Below are 20,942 nucleotides of genomic sequence, written 5' to 3'. Positions count from 1 at the left end.
TGAAATTGTACACTCCCATTCTGCAACACTAGAAAAAGTGGAAAAGTTTTAACATATTTCCTAAACCAAGTAGAGTCTGAAGTGCCAAACATTTGTTCACGATGAGTATTTATTAGTTTTCTGATAAAAACTAGAAGAGATGAAACTTTAACCTTTTTATCCAAGAGAAAAGCTATAAAGATAACTACCTTGAGAAGATTTAATATGAAGTTTGTCCATTTCTACCAAAGAATTTATAGTCCTTAGGCTAGTTTATATTCTCCTAAATGACACCAAGGCACTCTACTATTTGGGACTGTAATAAGATACAGATGAATAAGATTAATATCTTCATCATCTATTTCCTATTGCTAAGATAAAACACACATCAGTTTTATCTAGGGAAAACATTTGACACAAATTAGTTGCACAGGAGGAAATAATTGTTACTCAATGAGGCCTTTTTTGCCTGGCTGAGGTGGAGCTTCCTTTGCTCCTGTGGAGCATCTTGGAGTCTGCAGGCTCTCAAAAGTCAAAGTATTCCCTGAGGATGTGGACTATCAGATGTGCATTGCAGTCAAAATGAAGTTATCTTATAGTTCATGAATGTCTGAATGGGTAGTCTGGAAGTTAGCAAGCACATTTTGAGTTATTTTAATCATTTTCTTCCATGTTTCCCTTAAAGCCTTAAGACAATAAGCCTAATGAAACATTTATTTGACTTGCACTAATTTGGGGAAAATGTTCCTTTTCTTCAGGGGATGAGTTAACCAAAATGGAGAATGAGGATGAGCAGGGCTGGTGCAAAGGACGCCTGGACAATGGACAAGTTGGTTTATACCCAGCAAACTATGTGGAACCAATCCAGTGACAAAGGACAAAATAAACACAGAAGTGTCACAAGAGCTCTGTAGGCCTGTACAGTGTATTTAGGTGAAGTGAGAGGAAACTGAATGGATGTATAGAGTGTATATATTTTAATGAAAAGGTGAGAGTTTGATACCCAAATAAGGCTGAATGAAAGACAAAAGCTTGACATTGTTCTCACAACTTGTACACAATGCAAAGGAAAGGAGTAAGGTTGAAAAAATAGTATAATAGGAAAAATACTTTTTAAACTTTTTCTTCCCACATGGTCTGTTATTGTGGATCCTAAACATTTTTGCATTTTCTCTGCTTATGCCTCATCCTACCCCAGGTATGTGGCTTATGCTCACTATTGTTTAATCAGTTATTTTAAGTGACTTTCAGTAACTTGCAACTTGAATTTTAAAAATTATTATAGTTAATTTTTTATTTGTTCTTATCAATGTCTGAAAGATGCAGTATTTTTTTATTTAAATGGTATGTAGTTAAGCACCTTTTTGTATGCTTTATCAATTAATACTTAAATTATGTCATAGATTTAGTTACCACTTGACTGAATGAAAGTTCTTTCTATGTTGTAGTAACCTTTTTGTGTTGTCAGCATGGCTTGAAGTTGTAAATGGAGTTGTAAAACAAAATACTGTATTTAATAAATATCTGTTACAGGAGTTTATTTGTAGCAGAGATATCTGCAGGTGTCATGGGTTGGGATTCTATTGCAAATGCTCTTTATGTGGGTTGACACTTGAACCATGAGATTTTCATCTAGATCTTAAGTAGCATTCAAAAGAAATATAAATTATGCATAAGCCCCAGAAGAGTGGCTATTTCCAGCACATGTTTGCAGGGGGGGAAAAAAAAAATCTCCTTTTAACTGCTAACGATTTTTGGGTGATTTGAAATGTTAAATCTGTGAAGGCTGATTATCGTGAACAGAGAAGACTGTAAAATAGACTAAATGCTTTTATTAATAGCCTATCTATGTTGTGTATATGTACATATAATTTGATATTCCAAAATATGAAGAGCATGGCTATTAGTTATCAAGCCTTTTGGTGTCAATAAGATTTAGACTATTTTAAGAGTTTAAATTATAGGTATATTTAAATCTGCTTTCCTGCCATATTCGTTACTGTACCATAAACAAAGTATTCTGTGATAAAATTTTTCAGAAGTACAGTAAATACACTAATATACTCAAAATCAGTATTTGTGGATAAATGAATGAGTCGAAGTATAAACTAGCTTTAGTCCAAACATGGATTATTGTAGCAGAACACTGTAAAATCTACATTTGTTTGCAGTTACAACTTGGCCAGCTGTAATCGTGTCAAATATGCACTTGTGACATTGAAAACTGAGTTGTAAAACTACAGCAGATCTGTGTTAAAACTAAGTACCAGGTAAGTAGATATGCCATGTTAGGAAGCTACACTGTAATGAAGTTAACAAATCTTTTTTGAGGTAACTATAAAACACTGTTGGTAATCTTGGACTCTGTAGTTTGATTTTTGAGCGTATAGATATATATAGTCATCATTTTCAGTGAATCCAAATGTGCAAGCTTAGAAAGTGGATGTATCGATATGTCTGTCAACAAAAACTTACCAACATATTTGTTCATCCACAGGACAGTTGCTAAAATTGTCAGGAATTACTGCTTTGGGTCTCTGTATTGTAAAATACTTTAGAAAACAATAAAATCTGTTAATCTCTTAAATACACAGAATGCACCTTTTACTATTTCAATGTATGTCAAAGCACAAATAATCTGTGCACTTCATTGCAATTCATGGTGACAAAACCTGCATTGTGTAAAAGAGCCACAGGCAGAGACCGCAGAATTTTTTTTCACTCATAAAAACGACGTGCACAAAGACTCCACATGGGAAAAAGGACCGTAAGTATCGCGTGGTTGAGTGGGGTGTGATCGGGTGTGTGTGTGTGAGACGTGACACTGTCACGGAGTGAGTGTGGACCCCAAGATCGCAGTTCCACTCTTCCACGAGGAAAGTGGTCAGTCAAGGGGGAAACGGATGAGAAACTCATTTTGCACACACACCAAAACCCTGAAAACCCGGGAAAATCGGGAAAGGGAGGGAGTCAATCACGAGCAGGATCACAAAGGGATAGGAAAGACCTCTGACACTAGGGAATTGGCAACTCCCTTGGATCGAAGAAAAGGTAAGAACGAGAGCTCATTTACAGGCAAAAATCCACAGACCAGTTCACTGCATGATTGAAACGTTCCCTTGGAACACCAGGGAAATAAGGAAAATTTTTTTAGGTCCATCCAGCACAACAAAAAGGTACGTAAAGGGAATTTGTTTAACCAAGCGAGATGGGACAAAGAAAGAGTAAAATCTTAGGGAAAACTCAAGGTAAGACAGAAAAAGGAGAAAAGTACTGTTTACCAAACCTAGGAACAGTCCATTGGGATGGATGTTAGAACACTGGGACGAGTGCCCGACAAGGTGGAGGAGGTCGAGGGAAAGAATGATTTACTATTGCGTGGAGAAATGGGCGAACGCGGAGGTTAAGAAATATTTATTCTGGCCTATGTTTGCCACCTTCAAAAAGGAAACATGCCAAGCCTTGGATGAGTTTGTTTCTGAGGAGGCGGGGCCAACCAGTGAAGAAAGAGAATATGTCTGACTATGGGAATATGCCAGTACGGGACTTTTCCCAGTTAAAACCTACAGAAATCAGACAAATCCTGGTGAGATGTGGGAACCCTAGACAATCTCCCACCGCCTTACCAGCACCACAAGAACTTCTCCCTCTCCCCACAGTTAAAACCTACAGAAATCAGACAAATCCTGGTGAGATGTGGGAACCCTTAGACAATCTCCCGCCGCCTTACCCAGCATCACAAGAACTTCTCCCTCTCCCCGTGCCAGTAAATCCTGCGCACCAACCCTATTACCCCAAGCACCGCCAACAGAAGCCTTACCTGTACAAGGATCGGCTTCAGTGGTGCAGCATTCACAAGAGCCGTCCCTGCCCCCTCCTCCCTCATAACAAGTAGAAAACACAAGACGCGCTGTTCCCACGGGTGGGAACGGATCTCCGCCTGCTAGTAGGACAAGACAGCGGACTCAGAAGGTAACCTTTGATGACATTGAAGACAAGGATGGTCAACAAGGTCTTTTTCCGCTAAGGGAAGTTCCAAGAGCTCCGGGAGTCATCGGATATGTTAACGTGCCGATAAACCCCAGGGATGCATGGGCATTCAGGAAGGAAATGGGGAAGATAATGGATGATCCACTGGGGGTGGCAGAGAGGCTGGATGAATTCCTGGTGAACAGCATATACTCCTACGATGATATCAGTGCCATCCTAAGGTCATTGTTTAATGTGGAAGAAAGGGAGATGATTAGGTCAGCTGCAATAAAGAACTGGGAGCACAGAAACCCTCAAGGAGGGAGTGGGGAAGATAAATGACCTAACCAAAGACCTTCATGAAATGCACAGACGGAGGAAGATAGACGTAAAATGATAGAATTAAGAAATATGGTCATACAAGGTATCAGGGGGGCGGTTCCAAAGGGACAAAATCTGAGCAAGACATTAGGAGAATGCCAAGGGAGGGATGAAACTCACCGAGTGGCTGGAGAGATTAAGGAAAAGCTTCCAGATGTACTCTGGGACAGATCCAGACTCCCCAGTAGGGGCAATCTTGCTAAAAACTCAGTTTGTAGCCAAATCATGGCAGTATACATGGCGGAAGCCAGAAAAGATGGAAAATTGGCAGGAAAGAACGCTGCAGGAATTACTAAGGGAAGCCCAGAGGGTTTATATGAGAAGGGAGGATGAAAAGCAAAAGGCACAGGCAAAGGTCTTGATGGTGGCAGTAAGGGAAGCCCAGAAGCAAAAGAAGGACGCAAACGCAGGTAAGACTAGTCAGGCACACAAGCCTCAAAGGAAACCTAAGCAACCCCAAAGGAAACCCATGAACAGGAGGGGAGGGACTGGAGTGCTATTACTGCAAGCAGAGGTCATTTTAAGAGGGAATGTAAGAAAAGGCTGTGGGATGAAAGGATCTTTCAGGAAGACTAGAGGTGTCAGGGGCTTTTTAATTTGGGGTCCATAACACCCAGAGAGGCCCTTGATAAAATTAAAAATAGGACCGCATAAGCAAAAATTGGTATTCTTGGTGGATTTAGGAGCCGAGTGGAGCATGGTGCAACAATTACCTAGTGGATGTTTTAAAAGCAAAGATTCCGTGATGGTTATTGGAGCAAAAGGAGAACCCTTTAGGGTACCAGTTATAAAGCCCTTTAAGGTACCTTTAAGGTACCAGTTATAAAGCTGGAAATAGAATCAGAAACTAAGTTCTGTTTGGGAAATATCCTATTAGTGGAAGAAGCAGATTATTAATTTGCTGGGACAGGATTTGATGGTGGATCTAGGGATTAGCCTGATAGCTCAGAATTCACAGCTTATGGTAAATTTGTACCAATTAACCACTAAGGATGAGGGAAAAATCAATCCTAAGGTCTGGCATTCAAAGGGAGAAGCAGGAAAACTAGAAATGGAACCAATCCATATTGAAATTGAGAGACCCAAAGATCCCATTCAGATCAAACAATACCCCATACCAATGGAAGGAAGGAAAGGGCTGAAACCAATAATCGAGGATTTAATTAAAAGAGGCACACTGGAACCTTGTATGTCCAGGCACAACACAACGCTCCTATCCTAGCAGGACAAAAACCAGATGGAAGTTACAGGTTGGTACAAGATTTAAGGGCAGTTAATCAAAGGACTAAAACTCTTATTTCCCACAGTTGCAAACCCTTATACGCTATTAAATTACGTCTCTCCAGAGGATACTTGGTATAGCGTAATAGACCTAAAAGATGCCTTTTGGACTTGCCCACTGGCAAGGGAAAGTCGGGATTATTTTGCATTTCAATCTGACACAAATTGTAAACAACAACTAAGGTGGACTTCCCTGCCTCAGGGGTTTGTAGATTCACCTCTTCAGCCGGGCTCTTGAGCAGGTATTGAGTGGGTTTGTCCCCGTTAAAGGGACCAAACTACTACAATATGTCGATGATTTTCTAGTGGCAAGTCCCCAAGAAGAACTGGTAAGGGTAAGCACTATAACCCTCCCACACTTTTTGGAGACAAGGGTTTGAAAGTCTCAAAATCTAAATTACAATTCACTGAACCTGAAGTCAAGTAGCTGGGGCACTGGCTCACAAAAGGTAAGAAAAAATTAGACCCAGATAGAGTAGCCAGAATAATTGCCTTACCCCCTCCCCAATCAAAGAGGGAAGTAAGGCAGGTACTGGGCTTTTGGGGTTTTGTAGACAATGGATTGAGGGATATAGTGAAAAGGTAAAGTTTCTTTATGAAAAGCTCCCCATGGATAAACCAAAGTGGACCAGGCAAGATGAGAGATTCAAAGAGCTGAAAGAAATGCTTATGACAGCTCCAGTGTTGAGTCTCCCGGATGTGAAAAGACCATTTCAGCTATTTGTGGATGTGAGTAACCATACGGTCCACCGAGTATTGACTCAGGAGTGGGCCGGGTCAAAGACGCTGTGAGGTATGTATCAAAATTATTAGATCCTGTTGGCCGAGGGTGGCCTACATGTTTGCAAGCCATTGTGGGGGTGGCTGTTTTGGTAGAAGAGGCTAACCTTTGGAGCGCCCTTGGTTGTTTTTTCTCCTCAAAATGTGAAGAGCATTTTGCAACAAAAAGCTGAAAAGTGGCTCACGGATGCCCGGCTTCTTAAATATGAAGCTATCTTGATCCACTCACACGATTTAGAACTAAAAACGACCACGGCACAAAATCCAGCACAGTTCCTGTACAGCACAAATTGTAAACAACAATTAAGGTGGACTTCCCTGCCTCAGGGGTTTGTAGATTCACCTCTTCAGCCGGGCTCTTGAGCAGGTATTGAGTGGGTTTGTCCCCGTTAAAGGGACCAAACTACTACAATATGTTGATGATTTGCTAGTGGCAAGTCCCCAAGAAGAACTGTAAGGGTAAGCACTATAACCCTCCCACACTTTTTGGAGACAAGGGTTTGAAAGTCTCAAAATCTAAATTACAATTCACTGAACCTGAAGTCAAGTAGCTGGGGCACTGGCTCACAAAAGGTAAGAAAAAATTAGACCCAGATAGAGTAGCCAGAATAATTGCCTTACCCCCTCCCCAATCAAAGAGGGAAGTAAGGCAGGTACTGGGCTTTTGGGGTTTTGTAGACAACGGATTGAGGGATATAGTGAAAAGGTAAAATTTCTTTATGAAAAGCTCCCCATGGACAAACCAAAGTGGACCAGGCAAGATGAGAGATTCAAAGAGCTGAAAGAAATGCTTATGACAGCTCCAGTGTTGAGTCTCCCGGATGTGAAAAGACCATTTCAGCTATTTGTGGATGTGAGTAACCATACGGTCCACCGAGTATTGACTCAGGAGTGGGCCGGGTCAAAGACGCTGTGAGGTATGTATCAAAATTATTAGATCCTGTTGGCCGAGGGTGGCCTACATGTTTGCAAGCCATTGTGGGGGTGGCTGTTTTGGTAGAAGAGGCTAACCTTTGGAGCGCCCTTGGTTGTTTTTTCTCCTCAAAATGTGAAGAGCATTTTGCAACAAAAAGCTGAAAAGTGGCTCACGGATGCCCAGCTTCTTAAATATGAAGCTATCTTGATCCACTCACACGATTTAGAACTAAAAACGACCACGGCACAAAATCCAGCACAGTTCCTGTACGGGGTAATTCCAGGGGAACCTTCTCATGACTACACTGAGATAGTGGAATTACAAACCAAAGTAAGACCAGACCTAGAAGAGGAGAAACTGGAAGAAGGAGAAAAATGGTTTGTAGACGGGTCAGCCCGAATCATAGAGGGGAAAAGGAAATCAGGATATGCAGTGGTAGATGGAAAAATGGGGGAAACTGTGGAGTCGGGGCCCTTGAATACCAGTTGGTCAGCCCAGGCCTGTGAACTATATGCAGTACTGAGGGCTTTGCAGATGCTAAGAGGGAAAAAGGGGACAATTTTCACAGACTGGAAATACGCCTTTGGGGTAGTTCACACTTTCAAGAAGATATGGGAAGAAAGGGGGCTGATTAATACCACAGGGCGAGGGTTGATGCATGAAGGGATAATAATACAAATTTTGGAGGCTATAAGGGAACCCAAAGCAATTGCAGTTGGTCATGTAAAAGGACACCAGGTGGGAGTACAGTTTCGGATCCGAGGAAACAACTTAGCTGATAAGGAGGCTAGAAACGCGGCATTGCTGCAGGTAAGCCCCCCAGAAGTCGAAATGAGGGAGGTACAAGAATTTCCCCCATGACCCTCTCTGAAAGAAATTGAGGGATACGAGAAGATCGGGGGAAAACTAGAGGAAGGTAAGTGGAAATTACCTGACGGGAGGGAATTACTATCTAAAGAGTATACTAGAAAAATTTTAAAGAAGCTTCACTTGCAAACCCACTGGGGAGCACAAGCACTAGCTGAGCAGTTTTTAAAGTTTTTTGGGTGCAAAGGAATTTACGAGCTAGCGAAACAAGAAGTACAAGGATGCATGATATGTCAAAGGGTTAATCAGGCAAGGGTGAGACAAGTGGCATCAGGTAGCTGCCCGGTGGCATACTGACCCTTTGAGAGGATCCAGGTGGATTTCACTGATATGCCAAAGGTAGGGAGATACAGATGCCTTCTAGTAATGGTAGATAAGCACTGGGTGGAAGCTTTCCCAAGCTCCAGGGCCACAGCGCAAGTAGTGTCAAGGCGCCTACTAGAAGAAATTATACCTTGTTACGGTTTGGTAAAGTATGTAGACTCAGACCAGGGCACACACTTTACCTCAAGAATCGTCAAACAATTAGCTGAGGTGTTAGGAATCCGCTGGGAATACCACACCCCATGGCATCCCCAGAGTTCAGGGCAGGTTGAAAGAATGAAACAGACTTTGAAATCTCAACTATCCAAATTAATTTAGGAAACCAAGATGTCCTGGATAAAGTGCCTTCTCTTGGCCCTATTAAATATCAGGACACAGCCTCATTCTGAAACGGGATTATCACCTTTCGAAATGCTGCAGGGGATGCCCTACAAACATGGGATGCCTATAGGACACCCGAGAGTACAAGATGGTCAAATCCGACCTTACCTGATAACCATAGGTAAAAACTTACAGGAACAGAGGAAGCAGGGAATTTTAATGCAAAACACTCCTCTAGGGTTCACGGTGCACCAAATTCCATTCAGGGATAAGGTACTCATAAAGACCTGGAGAGACGCTCCCCTCTCCCCACACTGGGAAGGGCCATTTCTTGTTCTTCTAACCACAGATACAGCAGTGCGAACAGCAGAAAAAGGCTGGACCCACGCTTTGCGAGTAAAGAGGGTCAAACCACGAGAAGAAGAGCCCGAGTGGAAAGTCACTTCTCCTCATGGGAACCTGAAATTAACTCTGCGTTGGTCAAGTAAATGACCGAGAATGACCGAATAAGATGCTCAGAGCCAGGCTGTAACTGGTACCCGTTCGCGCAATTCAAGTGTGAATATTGTAACGAGGTGTGAGTGGTGCACTGTGAAAGAGGGGCGCAGCCAAGGGATCTGTGCGATAAGTGCTTGGATGGAGAAGTGCGTCTGACTAAACTAATCTTAACCCTCCTCACAGAGTTGGGGGTAATCGAAACAGATTCATTAGTGTGGTTTCGGTTATTTCAAAATGGGATAAGGGGAAAACTGAGATCCAGAGCAAAAATCTTAGCAGTCGAGTGCCGGAGACAAAACAAAGTACCTTGCAGCACCATAGCAGTCAAGCTATCAAGGTGGGGCATTTTAAAAGGAGATACTTGAGCCAGGTACGATACTGGTGAAGGATATTCCTGCTGCCAAGAAGATGGTTTTCCCCGTCACTGGAGGCACCCCAGTGGGTGTAGGCAGAGGCAGAGGAATGAAACTAGGGGAAGTCCTGACGAGCCTGAGTCTAGTCGTGTGCCTCAGGATTAGCACGCACCCACTCAGCTTGAGAGAACGGGTCTTCAGTAACGAGTGTGGGCTGTGCATGTGAACCATCCTAGACGGACGGGGCGAAGTGGAGGCTTCAACCCACCCACCCTTGGGAAATTGCGAAGAAGGTAGAAGAGGCAGGTACTGTTTCTTCAATGGCACCCGATATGGGATATGCAAAATAAATGGAAAGGAGATTTGCTACTTGAAAGAGGCAGCATCTAAGATTGGAGAGTCAGAGCACATCCGATGCAAAAGAGAGGTGAGACAAGCACCTATTCCTATTTGTAACAGATGTAATTGTACTGTATGGACTGGGGGTAGGATGGAATCGGTGTTTGTCGGATACTTCCAGGTGAACAAACTGTATTATGATAATAACTTACTGGAAATATGTGTAATGGGGGGAAAAACATACTGGGTGGGAACTTAAAATATGGGAATAAGTTGCCACTCAAAAAGGAGCTGGTTATCACTGACCTTCTCGAAGATCATGATGACCGAACATGTTTACAGTATGCCATGACTTTTTGTTTCTCTCGGAACAAAGAGGGAATGGACCCAGAGAGTAAAATATAACAAGTGGCCCAAGAGCTAAAAAGACATGAGGCAGAAATGAGGAAAAAGAGGGTGTAACAAGAAAGGTTGAGGACCTTAAGTGAGCAATATGATCAATTAGAGAAACAGTATAACGATCTGGGGTTGCCTGCTTCGGACAAAAATCTTTTTATAGACTTGATGCAGGAGATCACGACAGAATTAAGATTGTCTAATTTTTGGATTTGTGGAGGACTGAAATCAGCGGAGAAATGGCCTTGGAAAGGTGAGAGTTTATCTCCAGAGCAGCTTCTTTAATGGGATAACACTGAAATATCCAGACTAATACAATGGCCAGAGGGTTGGGTTTTGGACCAACGAGTAATTGGAACAATTGGTATTAGCCAGGAAGGGAGGGAGTATACCAAAGTAGTTGGATATTCCCCATGTATCTCCACTCTAGCGGTAAATTCAAATACTAAAAGTAAAACCTGGCAACAAGAGCCCCCAGCGGGGTATTGGAGCCGGGAAAAGGGAAACAATTGTGAATGGAGTGATAAAATTGGACTGTGCTGGAATAAAGTCTCTGGAGCTAACACTTACCAATCTCTGGAAGGATTGAAAGGTTATTGGAACAAACCAGGGAGCACTGCCAGTAAATGGAAGGTCCCTAGCAGTTTATACTGGATCTGTGGTAAAAAGGCTTATAGCGAATTGCCTCAGAAATGGAAAGGCTCCTGTACCTTAGGAATAATAAGACCTGTGCTCTTTACTTTACCTCAGTCAGAAAGCAGCTCGCTAGGAGCTCCTTTGTATGAAACTCTGAACAGACAAAAGAGGGAGGTAAAGAAGAAATTTCCTATTTTTGAGGGAAGCCAAACTTGGGGAGGGGAAGAGTGGCCCGTGGAACAAATTATAGAATATTATGAACCAGCAACCTGGGCCCAAGATGGAAGTTGGAGTTACAGAACCCTGATATACCTACTAAACCGGTTAATAAGACTCCAAGCAGTAGTGGAAATAGTTTCAAATCATACTTCAGATGCCCTGGAATTACTATATAAACAGCACTCCCAAATGAGGGCATTTGTGTACCAAAACAGGATAGCCCTAGACTACTTATTAACAGAGAAAGGGGGAGTCTGCGGGAAATTTAACGAATCGGAATGTTGTATTGAAATAGATGACTACGGGGAGACCATTAGGGGTTTGGCAGTGGAAATAAAGAGGGTGGCTCATGTCCCAGTCCAAAAATGGAATTCTATCTTAAATGCCTCTTGGTGGGATAATCTGTATGATGGAGCATGGTGGAAGAAATTAATTTCTTCGTCCTCTGTTCAGTAGCAGGAATCATATTCTTACCCTGCCTGATACCATGTTTCATCAGATTAATACATTCAGTAGTACAAGGCATGCAAATAGCAGCCATGCCCATGGACCCCAAATGTGCCACAGGGAGAACAAACCCAGTCTCTAAAATAATGAAACTAGAGGAAGGAAATCCACACAAATGGGCAGCAGATGCCTTGGCCAAATTTGAAAAACAAGTAAAAGGAAATGAGATTGAGTATAAAATGTATCAGGAGATACCCAGGGAGGAACGGGAAAACGAAAGTGGGACTGAATAATGTTTATGCTTATGTCTTCTTTGTTTGAGCACCAAATAGGTAGGATCATGCACATGGAAAATAAATTAAAAAAGGGGGGAAGAGGGCTTAAAAATAAGTATGTATAAACATTTTTAGAAGAACAGCACTAATTAATAGATTTATAAAAAGAGAGGGGGGATTGTTATGAATAAGGTGGTAATTTGTGCGGGAAATGTAAGATTAATAAGTAAAATAAAGTCTTAAGATCATGCCAGCAAAGGAGAGAGGGTGTTGGGAAGATAATGCAGGAAAACCTTATAAAAATGATTGTCTGGCAAAAGATTTTGAGAATATGGAAACTATAAGCGAGATTGAAATGAAAGCAAGCTTTGAGATACCTTAGTTACTGAACAATTGGAAAACAATAGTATGGCCGGCTGAAGGTAATCCCCATTAGATGAAACAATACCCTCTACTTGCAGACAGGTAGCAGAAGAGGGCCAAAGAATAGTTTTTAGGGTTTAAAATGTAACACAGTATGGTAATGTAATTATTCTTATAGGCTGTATGTAAATGCTATAGGATTTGTATCTTGTATTAGATTGGTTAGTAAAAATTAGAATACTCAACACAGAAGAAGATTTATTGTATTGTAACGGGAACCATTAGTTCATTCTCTTCTTTCTTTACCACACTCTTGCATTCATTCTCTTTACTATTCCTCGTTCTCTCTACCACTCTCTTTACCTCTCTCTTTCGGGCCTTGCTCCAAGCTGCAGCTGGCAGCTCTAAGCAGGACCCTGCACCCACGCCCTCTGCAATAAACCACAAGTCCCAAGACCTGGCTTCAGAGATCTCTAGTCTGCGTTTGTTCCGACCGTCCTGACACCCAGCTGCTCCTACATGAGGGAGATTGCCACACAGGATGAGGAAAGGAGGAGTTGCATCATTAACATACGAAGAAAACCTAGCCCACACAGGAGGTGGGCACTCCACCATGGCATGAATGAGAAAACGCCCAGCGATGATGGCCCATGAAGATGTCCACCTCAGACAGACAGGACCATCAAGGACATACATCTGAATGAAGGATTCCAGGAACTGGGGACAGATACACATCAATTCCTGGACATGGCTTTGTCCAGTGCAAGACAGAGAATAGACACAACATGAAAAAACTCCAAGAGGGGACAAAGGGACTCCACCTCAGGCAAGAAAAAGAGTATAAAAACTGAACTCTGCCAGGCGTCACTGGTGAGCAGGGGGATTGAGTCCGATAGAGGCCGGATCATGGTTCACCCGCTCCGATCCCAGGGTCAGGGCTGCTTTTTGATTGTTGGCAGTCGGGACTGTACATCTGTCGCGAATAAATTTTATTTTTTATTTAATTGGCTGGATCAATTTTTTTTCAACACCTCTTTCTGCACTCCACTCAAATCACGAACTTGCTGAAGAATGAGAGACCCACCTCTATTCCCTAGAAAAATTCATCACTTTTCAGGGTTTATTCTGTTGGCTTCCTTTATTTAGACCAGTTTGCTTCTCCCCTGGGCCTGGACAATCACCATTAGGGGGAGAATAGGATATGGGGTATTTCCAAAATTTCTTCAACAAATTAGTGTTCATTCCCACGGCAAAGGAAATGACAGCACAACATACCATGGACAGTGGTGCCAGGGAAGGAATCTGTGGGCCTTGGATTGTTTTTGTCAAGATGAAATTCTGCTGAGAGTTTAGGACATAAACAGTATCAGACCAGGGGAGCCAGTGATGCTCACAGTGCTGCTGCTGGGTCTGAGTAAGAACCTGCATTGCTCACCAAGTTGGAGAACACTCAGTGCTTAATCCACAGCCACCCTTGAAGGTAAGTTGTCTGGTTTGGAAGTTATTTGTGGTTTGGTTGTTTGGATTTATTTTGGGCTTTTTTTCTATTTACTCACTGGAGAGAAGCCAGTGAATTATAAGTACTGCCTTCTCCTTGCTGGAGATGGACCAGCTCATCTACCTTCTTTCATGTTCTCCATTCTCTATATTACCTGTCTTCCACAACGTGGAGGCTGCTCTGTGATTGCAGGACCTGCTGACCTCCTTCCAGTTCACAGACAGATGCTTTTATTCCATCTTGTCCAGAACTCATCTCCTGGCAATCAGCTGAGCTTGCAGTCTGTAGCAGGAATCTGCCACAGAGTGAACTGCAAAGTGTGGCCTTAAGGCAGAAGTGCTGTGTGTTTCTGAGCCCTGCCATAGGTTCATTCCCCTCTGGCTGCCTGCATAGAGACCTGTGAGCTGCCTGCACAACGTGGCTTTGAACAGCAGCAGCTTTTTGACATCCCAGCTTGGGACAGAGAGGTACCACTGCCTGAGACAGGTCAGCAAAGACAGAGGAACAGCTCCCCTGTGGTGTTACTTGTATGTGACTCCCAGAGATGCATTTTGCGGTCTCAGGATGCTGCAGTGGCAGTACCTTGGTTTTTTGATGTTAAAAGTTAAATGGCAAGATTATACCACTCCTTTTTTTTTCTTTTGTGGTTTTTTTTTTTTTTTTGGTTGGTTGGTTGGTTTTGATTTTAGTTTTTGTTAATTTTTTTAAATCCTTGTCAGGGTAACTAGTGCCTGACTCCTGTGGATAAATGAGGAGCTGCAGGGTCAGGGCACACCTCTGGGTTGCCATGCTGAGTGTCCAGTGTGGGGACAGCACGTGGCACATGTTCCAGCAGAAATCCCTGTCCCAGCGCTGGGGGCTGTCCCAGTGCCCCTCTGTGGCTGCCCTGAGCAGCGTGGCCAGGACTGGCAGTGACAGGTGTCAGCACCCCAAACAACTTCCCTGGAGACCAGTAAGAACTGGGGCTTCTGAGCTGCTGGGGGAGACCAGGAGTCTGCTGATTTAAGGTGTGGAAGGTGGTGCAGAGTGGAGGCTGGGGGGCAAAGCTTTGGAACTGATTACTTAGATAGCTGGATGGCCCAGTCTGTGGAGGAAAGGGGAACCTAAAACTTGTGCTTGCAATGAGGTAGAAGGTGTATCAAGGAAAGGACCTATCACAGAGAAGATAATTTTGCAAGCTCCTGAAATTCAGTGGCACTGAAGAGATCAGGTAGTTCTGTAAGGCCATTGTGATGCTTTTTCTGTATTGGTATCAGAAAATAATTAGAAAGTGCCTCCCATACCTGGTGAGGGGGGAAAGCCTAAGGATGGAGTGCCTCAGACAGTTCCCCCGTACTGAACTCACCCCCATGCAAGACTCTCCAAGGCGAGGTGGCACCTGTGGTTACTCAAGAAGATCTGTGTCTCCTTATAGTCACAGCAGATGCCACACAGGAATTTAGTGTTGATATCGACAAAGCCACATCAGCACATTGTGTGCTGCCACACTCAGGGGCAGTGGGACAAAACCAGCTCAGGCACAGAGAACTCCATCACACTGCAGGGAACCCTTGTTGGCCTGCAAAGACAGAGAGGAAGGAGAGTCAGAAACATCAGCAGCTTTGATCTCACAACTCTCCCATTAATTAACTAATTCTGTATTATTCATGTTATGGACAACATAGCTCACATCACCAACTTCAGAGAATATTTCTTTTGACTTGTTAAGCATCTTTAAAGGTAAGACACATCTAAGTAAATACAATACACCATGTGAAATTAAGTTGGTGGTAAGTTTCCCAAATGACACTTTGAAGAACTGAGATTATCTTGCCTCAGTTACACATCCAATCCAAATTTTTATATGGATTGTCTATTTATAATTTTAAAATTTTAGTAAAGATACATTTTAGTTACATACTGCAAGCTTAAGTGGTTATGTGGTATCTAAATTGCTGAATGAAATTATTCTGCTAATTAGACTTAGTACCAACTGTCCCCTCTCCTGTGACATGTTAAAAAATTCCTTGCCTAACTTAATGGTTGTGTTCATTCCTGAATGATGAGCATGTAACCTTTTTGACAGAGTTCATAATTTTTGGTTGTTTATCTTTGGCATGTAGTAGGAAAAGCCTTGAGAGATTATTTGCCTCAGAGTAATCTTGGAGAGCAGGTTATAGTCCTGTCCTGCACAGTGCTAAGAGTGATCTGCGGCCCTGTGGCAGTGCCACCCACGCACCCCCCCCACCCAAGAGTGGGCACTGCTCCAAGCTGCTGCCATCGGGCACAACGCTGCTTTAACTGTAGCTGAGGTTTTTGGACTCTGAGATGAGGTGGGAAAATTGGTTACAGGACCAGAACACACAGGTACAATTCTGAAAACGCTTTCCACTGACTGAGAGTGCTTTGTTTTCAGGTGGATTTGGCTTTGTTTTGGTTTTTTTCTTTTCCTTTCCACCTCACCAGCAACATCCTTTAGGGCAGATAAACGCTAAAGTGCTTATAAGGAAATGTGCTTTTTTATTCTCATTATTCACTAAAGTGCATAAGAAAATGAAGCATTTACAATTTTCAGATGCTAACAAGACATTTCCTGTGTGCACCTGAGCAGCAACAGCCAAGGCCCCTGCCCCTGCTGTAGCATGGGAAGTCCAGGTTTGCTGCTCTGTACTTGAGGGAGAGCTTGGGAGCCACCTCCTGGAGGATTGTGCCAGTGAGAAGCACATGCCATCCTCCTCAGGGACAGCAAGATGAGGAAACACCGACCTGCTGGGCTCTCTCTTCCACCTTTACATTCTATCTCTGCTTCTTACCCTCCTCATTCCACTTCCCAAGTCAGGAACGAGTCAATAAGGCCCTTGCACTTTATGGTGGGACCACAAAACCGACTTTGCTTGCAGAGAAGACTTGAATGGCTCTGTTTGTACATGACACAAACGTAAATGTACATAAACGGAGACCAAAACCCAATGGATTTGATATTTCCCTGCAGCTGTCCAGGCACTTACGCAACCTTAAGGGTAGGATTTGCCATTCAGCCACAGCCCTTGTTCCAGCACTGTCAGTTAACCTCAGGCAGATCCAGTTCAAATGCAAACTTCACAGCCCAGCCCCACAAGGCTCCCTTGTAATCCACATCTTAGCCTGGTATTCACTTTTAACACTCCTCCAGAGCCTTGCTGATCCCCAAACTTCAGAAAGCACCTGGCAAACAAAGCCACCTCCCCAGCAGAGAGCAAACAGAACCCAGTGACAGGAGAGAAGACACTGCTGGTATTAAATACCTGTCTGGGTATGCCAGTGCATTCCTGCTTTACACATTGCAATTTATGTTTTAAACAGGCACAATGCAAAGTGCAGGTCAGACATCACATGGGCAGAAGATATTAGATTTTTACTGAGCCTGTGATGGGCACAGAACTGTGTGAGTGATGGTTGTCAGTGAATGGCTTAAAAAGCTGCCATGACTGAGACTTTGCTTGCCATTCAAGAGCTTTTTGGTTGCCCCAGTTACAGGATTTTATCAGATTTCTCAGCCCTACAAGAAAATCTGAGTGATTTTATTCAAGTTTGAAATTAGCTCAGCTCTAAGCAGGTAGCGGGACTTGTTGACTTTCCCCTGCAAATTTTTCTGAGGCTCTCAAGTGGTGATGGTTGTAAAAAGGAGAGGAAAAGGATCAACAGGATATATTTAGACCATATTTTAATTGCAGTAACTATATTGATTCTCTATTTATTATATAATAATTGTGATAATTTTCCTTGCACTTTATAAAACTATGATCTATGCCATAGCCAGAGCATGATACTACATGTGATAATCAGAGGGCATTTATGAGGTATAAGGAGAACCAGAGAGTTCTGCCCCCCTAGATTTGGCCTTGTATCAAAGTGCACATTGTGGGCTTTGACCACCACACTGGCTCAAGGTCCCAGGATGATTTTCTCAGTAAAATTCAATTTATTAATCAAAATGCTGCCCAGACATTACTGGGGATGAGTAGGTGCTCAGTTCCTTAGCTGGTTGTGCACATTCCACTCTTCCCTTTCTCCATCAGCCGTTGTGCAGCTTCTGGATCACCCCCAACAGTTACTGCTGAGGAGCTGACCTCCAGCAGCTCGTGTGTGATCCTGCCTCAGGATTGCAGTGGATTGGGTGCTGTGCTTGCAACTCCTCTTTAGGAAATCTTCTTTGTGGGGTTAAATCGTGAAAATATTAATTTACTGGGCAGAAATGCTGGTGTTTCCTGTATGCTCAAAGCACCCAGGGAAATAGGCATGAGACAAAACAAAAAGGGGTCTCCAAGAAACCATTCCTTTGAGCATGGAAACAGGGCATGACACCAGCTTGGGGAAGTCTGCAGTGAAAGGAGAACCCACCGGCCGTTTCCCAATTACAGGTTAGATTTTTTTCCTTATTCCCTATCTTTTACTGCCATCTACTGGCTCTGACTGAATGGCTTCTTCGTTGGCCCTGGAGTAAATACCTTTGGTGTACTTCACTTAGGAGCTACATGTTTTGACAAGGGACCCTCAGAGAGGGCTTTGGGGATGGATTAACTGAGAAACATAATTAATTGAAAAACATAACACTTGTGGAATGGTAAGCTCAGACCATAACTGGGAAGAAATAATGGATAAAGAAATGAGAAGATAATTCTGAAAAGTCAGCCCTTAAGTATTGCATTTCAGCATTTTGAAAACAAGTAATTTTGGGGTTGGTTGTTTGTGTATCTATTTTGAAGAAAAGCTTTTATTTGGAAAACAGACCCCCAGAACCCTCCCAATGTTTCATTTTAAACAGGTCTATATAGAAGGAGCCAAAATGCAGCTTGAGAGTCAATTACATTTTTGTGGCCTTACCTGCAGCCAGGATTAGCAAAATGACTCCAAGAAGCACTTCAATGCTCTCTCAGGGGAAGGAAAGCAACTGCTTGCTTGGACAAGAGTATCCTGCAGTTTGTTTCTCTCCAAATGTGCTGTAAGGGAATAACACCCTGCAGGCATTGGCTGTTTCATGGCTCCAGGAAACCGCAGGTAATATTATAACTATCAGTGTCCTGTAAAGGATCAGATGGTATTGAGTCAGGCAAAAATCATTCATTCATTCATTCATTCAAAAATCAAATCATTCATCAAAATCTTTGATTTTGCTGTTGATATGAGAAGGATCTTTATCACGGTTGAGCCCTGACAAATGTCCTCTTCTCTCCTCTTACACACAGCTTCTGAGCAAACCCACCTGAATACACCAATGCTGCCTGCTCTCAGAACAGGAAAGGAGAGAAGGCGCCAAGTCCAGCCCTTCCATGTTGCTGCAACACAGCCAAGTATTGAACCACTTAGCTGTCAGTAGGTCTCCTTCTGCCAGGAACAGAGTAGTGACCACCCATGGGTAGGTACCATATGGGCCAGGATTATGTTTTTTATTCCAGCACATCCTTTCCCAAGGAAAGCACTGGAGCTGAGCTGGGAGTTGGATGACACCCATGTGAAACAGATCCTTCCCTTCCTTTGTCCAAAGTCCAATGGCAAAGCATGGGATAACTCACAAGCGGGGCCTGGAATGAAATGTTCTGTTGGTTCTGTTAAAATTAGGCAAAGAATGCAATAAGAAAAAAATGGTTCTGTTAAAATTAGGCAAAGAATGCAATAAGAAAAAATGGGCATCCTTTTTATGTATGAAAAGAAATGTAGGGGAAAAAACATTGAAAAAGGGAACTTTTATTTGGTGCCACCTCTCATTTTTTATGGATAAAACCCTATAGTGAGCAATTTGAACAGAAGTGGGAAAGCCAGGAGTCTTTGCTTTTCTCAGTGGACTTAATTTCCACTTTCTCTTCTCTTTCAGGACAGGAAAAAACCACTTAACTCATTCCATCTTTGCCAAGAGCTTTGGTGTTTGAGCAGCCAAACCAAACAGGCTCCAGAAGTGCTGGCCTGCACTGGAGAGCCCCAGGTCCTGCCCATTGTGTAGGGTGAGTCCCTGTTTGTCCCCAGAGTGTCCCAAATCCAGAGGAATCTGCCCTGGTTTCAGGCTGTCCTTTCCCTGGTCCCTGCAGTCCCCAATGTCTGGGACACAGAGCAAGCCCTGTCCAAAGGGGCCTTTGGCTCCTTGTCAGGAATGTGGTGGCAGCCCCGGGAGCAGGTGGGAGGTGAGAACTGGGGCAGTGTCTGAGACTTAGCCAGCTCAGGTCAGTGTTTATCTGGAAGAATTCGGCCCCATACGCTGAGTTTCACCAGGATCAGGGTGACAGATGCTGCATTTTGTGCATCCTGGGAGTTTCTATCCCCACTGGAGATTTCCTGCTGGGATGTGGCAGCACAGGGAGCAGAATTAAACCTGCACTTCCTGTGGGCGTTGTTGGCCTTCGTCTCTCTGTTGTGCCACCAGACCATGGGAATTTGCTGCTGTCACTGCCACGCCAGCTGGAGGCCGTGTCCTCCTGGCAGCCGTGGCAACATGAGCTCCAGAGGTGCCTCTGTGCTGTGTGGGAAGTGTTTGCTGGGAATGTGCCTCATCCCTTTGAGGCAACAACAAAAGGGAGGATCCTTTTGTTCCAGAGTGGCCAGACAGAGCTTTTGGGCTTGTCAGCTTCAGAGTTTGAAGGCAGAAGTCACTGAAAGGAAGAAGGACAAGGAGGTTTGTCAGAGTGGTGCTGTCAGACCCCACCTGACAGTCTGTGCTTGGTGTGTGAGGTCGTTGTGTATTTGCAATGCAGGGAATTAATGTCCCCTTCCCAGTTCAGCCCAGTAGATCCCAAGGGCTCTTACAGGAATATTTATCCTTTACTTCCCTTGGTGACAACTTCATCTCCACCCTACCATGTACAGTTCCTTGATTTCTCCTGCAGAAAACCTTATGACAGAGGGGATTTGCAAAGGAGCCCAGAGCTGTGTTTGGAGCAGAGAGAGCTGAGAGCTGCATCTGCCCCAGCCTGGCAACATCCTCATGGAACAGCCTGGGCAGATGGGATTAGATGGAGCAAAATCCCTTCATAAACGGGGTTTTCTCCTGTGCAGGTCAGGCATGGGGCAGGAAGTAAACTTTGGAAATCAGCAGATTTCCCACAGAAAACATCACTCACATAATCATGAATGGCATGACCTGTGCCCACTGC

General features: G+C 43.5%; 1 protein-coding gene and 1 long non-coding RNA gene across 7 annotated transcripts in view; one reads left to right on the top strand and one right to left on the bottom strand.

The window, feature by feature from the left end:
* The window catches only part of PACSIN2 (protein kinase C and casein kinase substrate in neurons 2), a 60,329-nt gene extending 57,763 nt beyond the window's left edge, over positions 1 to 2,566 (top strand). For all 6 annotated transcript variants that reach the window (XM_041426792.1, XM_041426787.1, XM_041426793.1 and 3 more), the window contains one exon: positions 738 to 2,566. In XM_041426792.1, coding sequence (XP_041282726.1) covers positions 738 to 850 — 113 coding nt within the window. In that variant the 3' untranslated portion in view covers positions 851 to 2,566. The remainder of the gene's footprint in view (positions 1 to 737) is intronic.
* Positions 2,567 to 14,532: 11,966 nt separating this feature from the next.
* Positions 14,533 to 20,428, bottom strand: LOC121347848. Its single transcript, XR_005954290.1, has 3 exons — positions 19,064 to 20,428; positions 18,685 to 18,881; positions 14,533 to 15,400 (listed from the first exon to the last, which is right to left on the bottom strand). It is a non-coding gene; the product is annotated as an uncharacterized LOC121347848 (long non-coding RNA).
* Positions 20,429 to 20,942: the final 514 nt, after the last annotated feature.

Source organism: Onychostruthus taczanowskii, unplaced genomic scaffold (assembly GCF_017590055.1).
Source record: "Onychostruthus taczanowskii isolate IOZ18803 unplaced genomic scaffold, ASM1759005v1 scaffold95, whole genome shotgun sequence".
NCBI lineage: Eukaryota > Metazoa > Chordata > Aves > Passeriformes > Passeridae > Onychostruthus > Onychostruthus taczanowskii.
The sequence above is the reverse complement of the archived record's forward strand: the minus strand, read 5'-3'. Positions and strand labels throughout refer to the sequence as shown.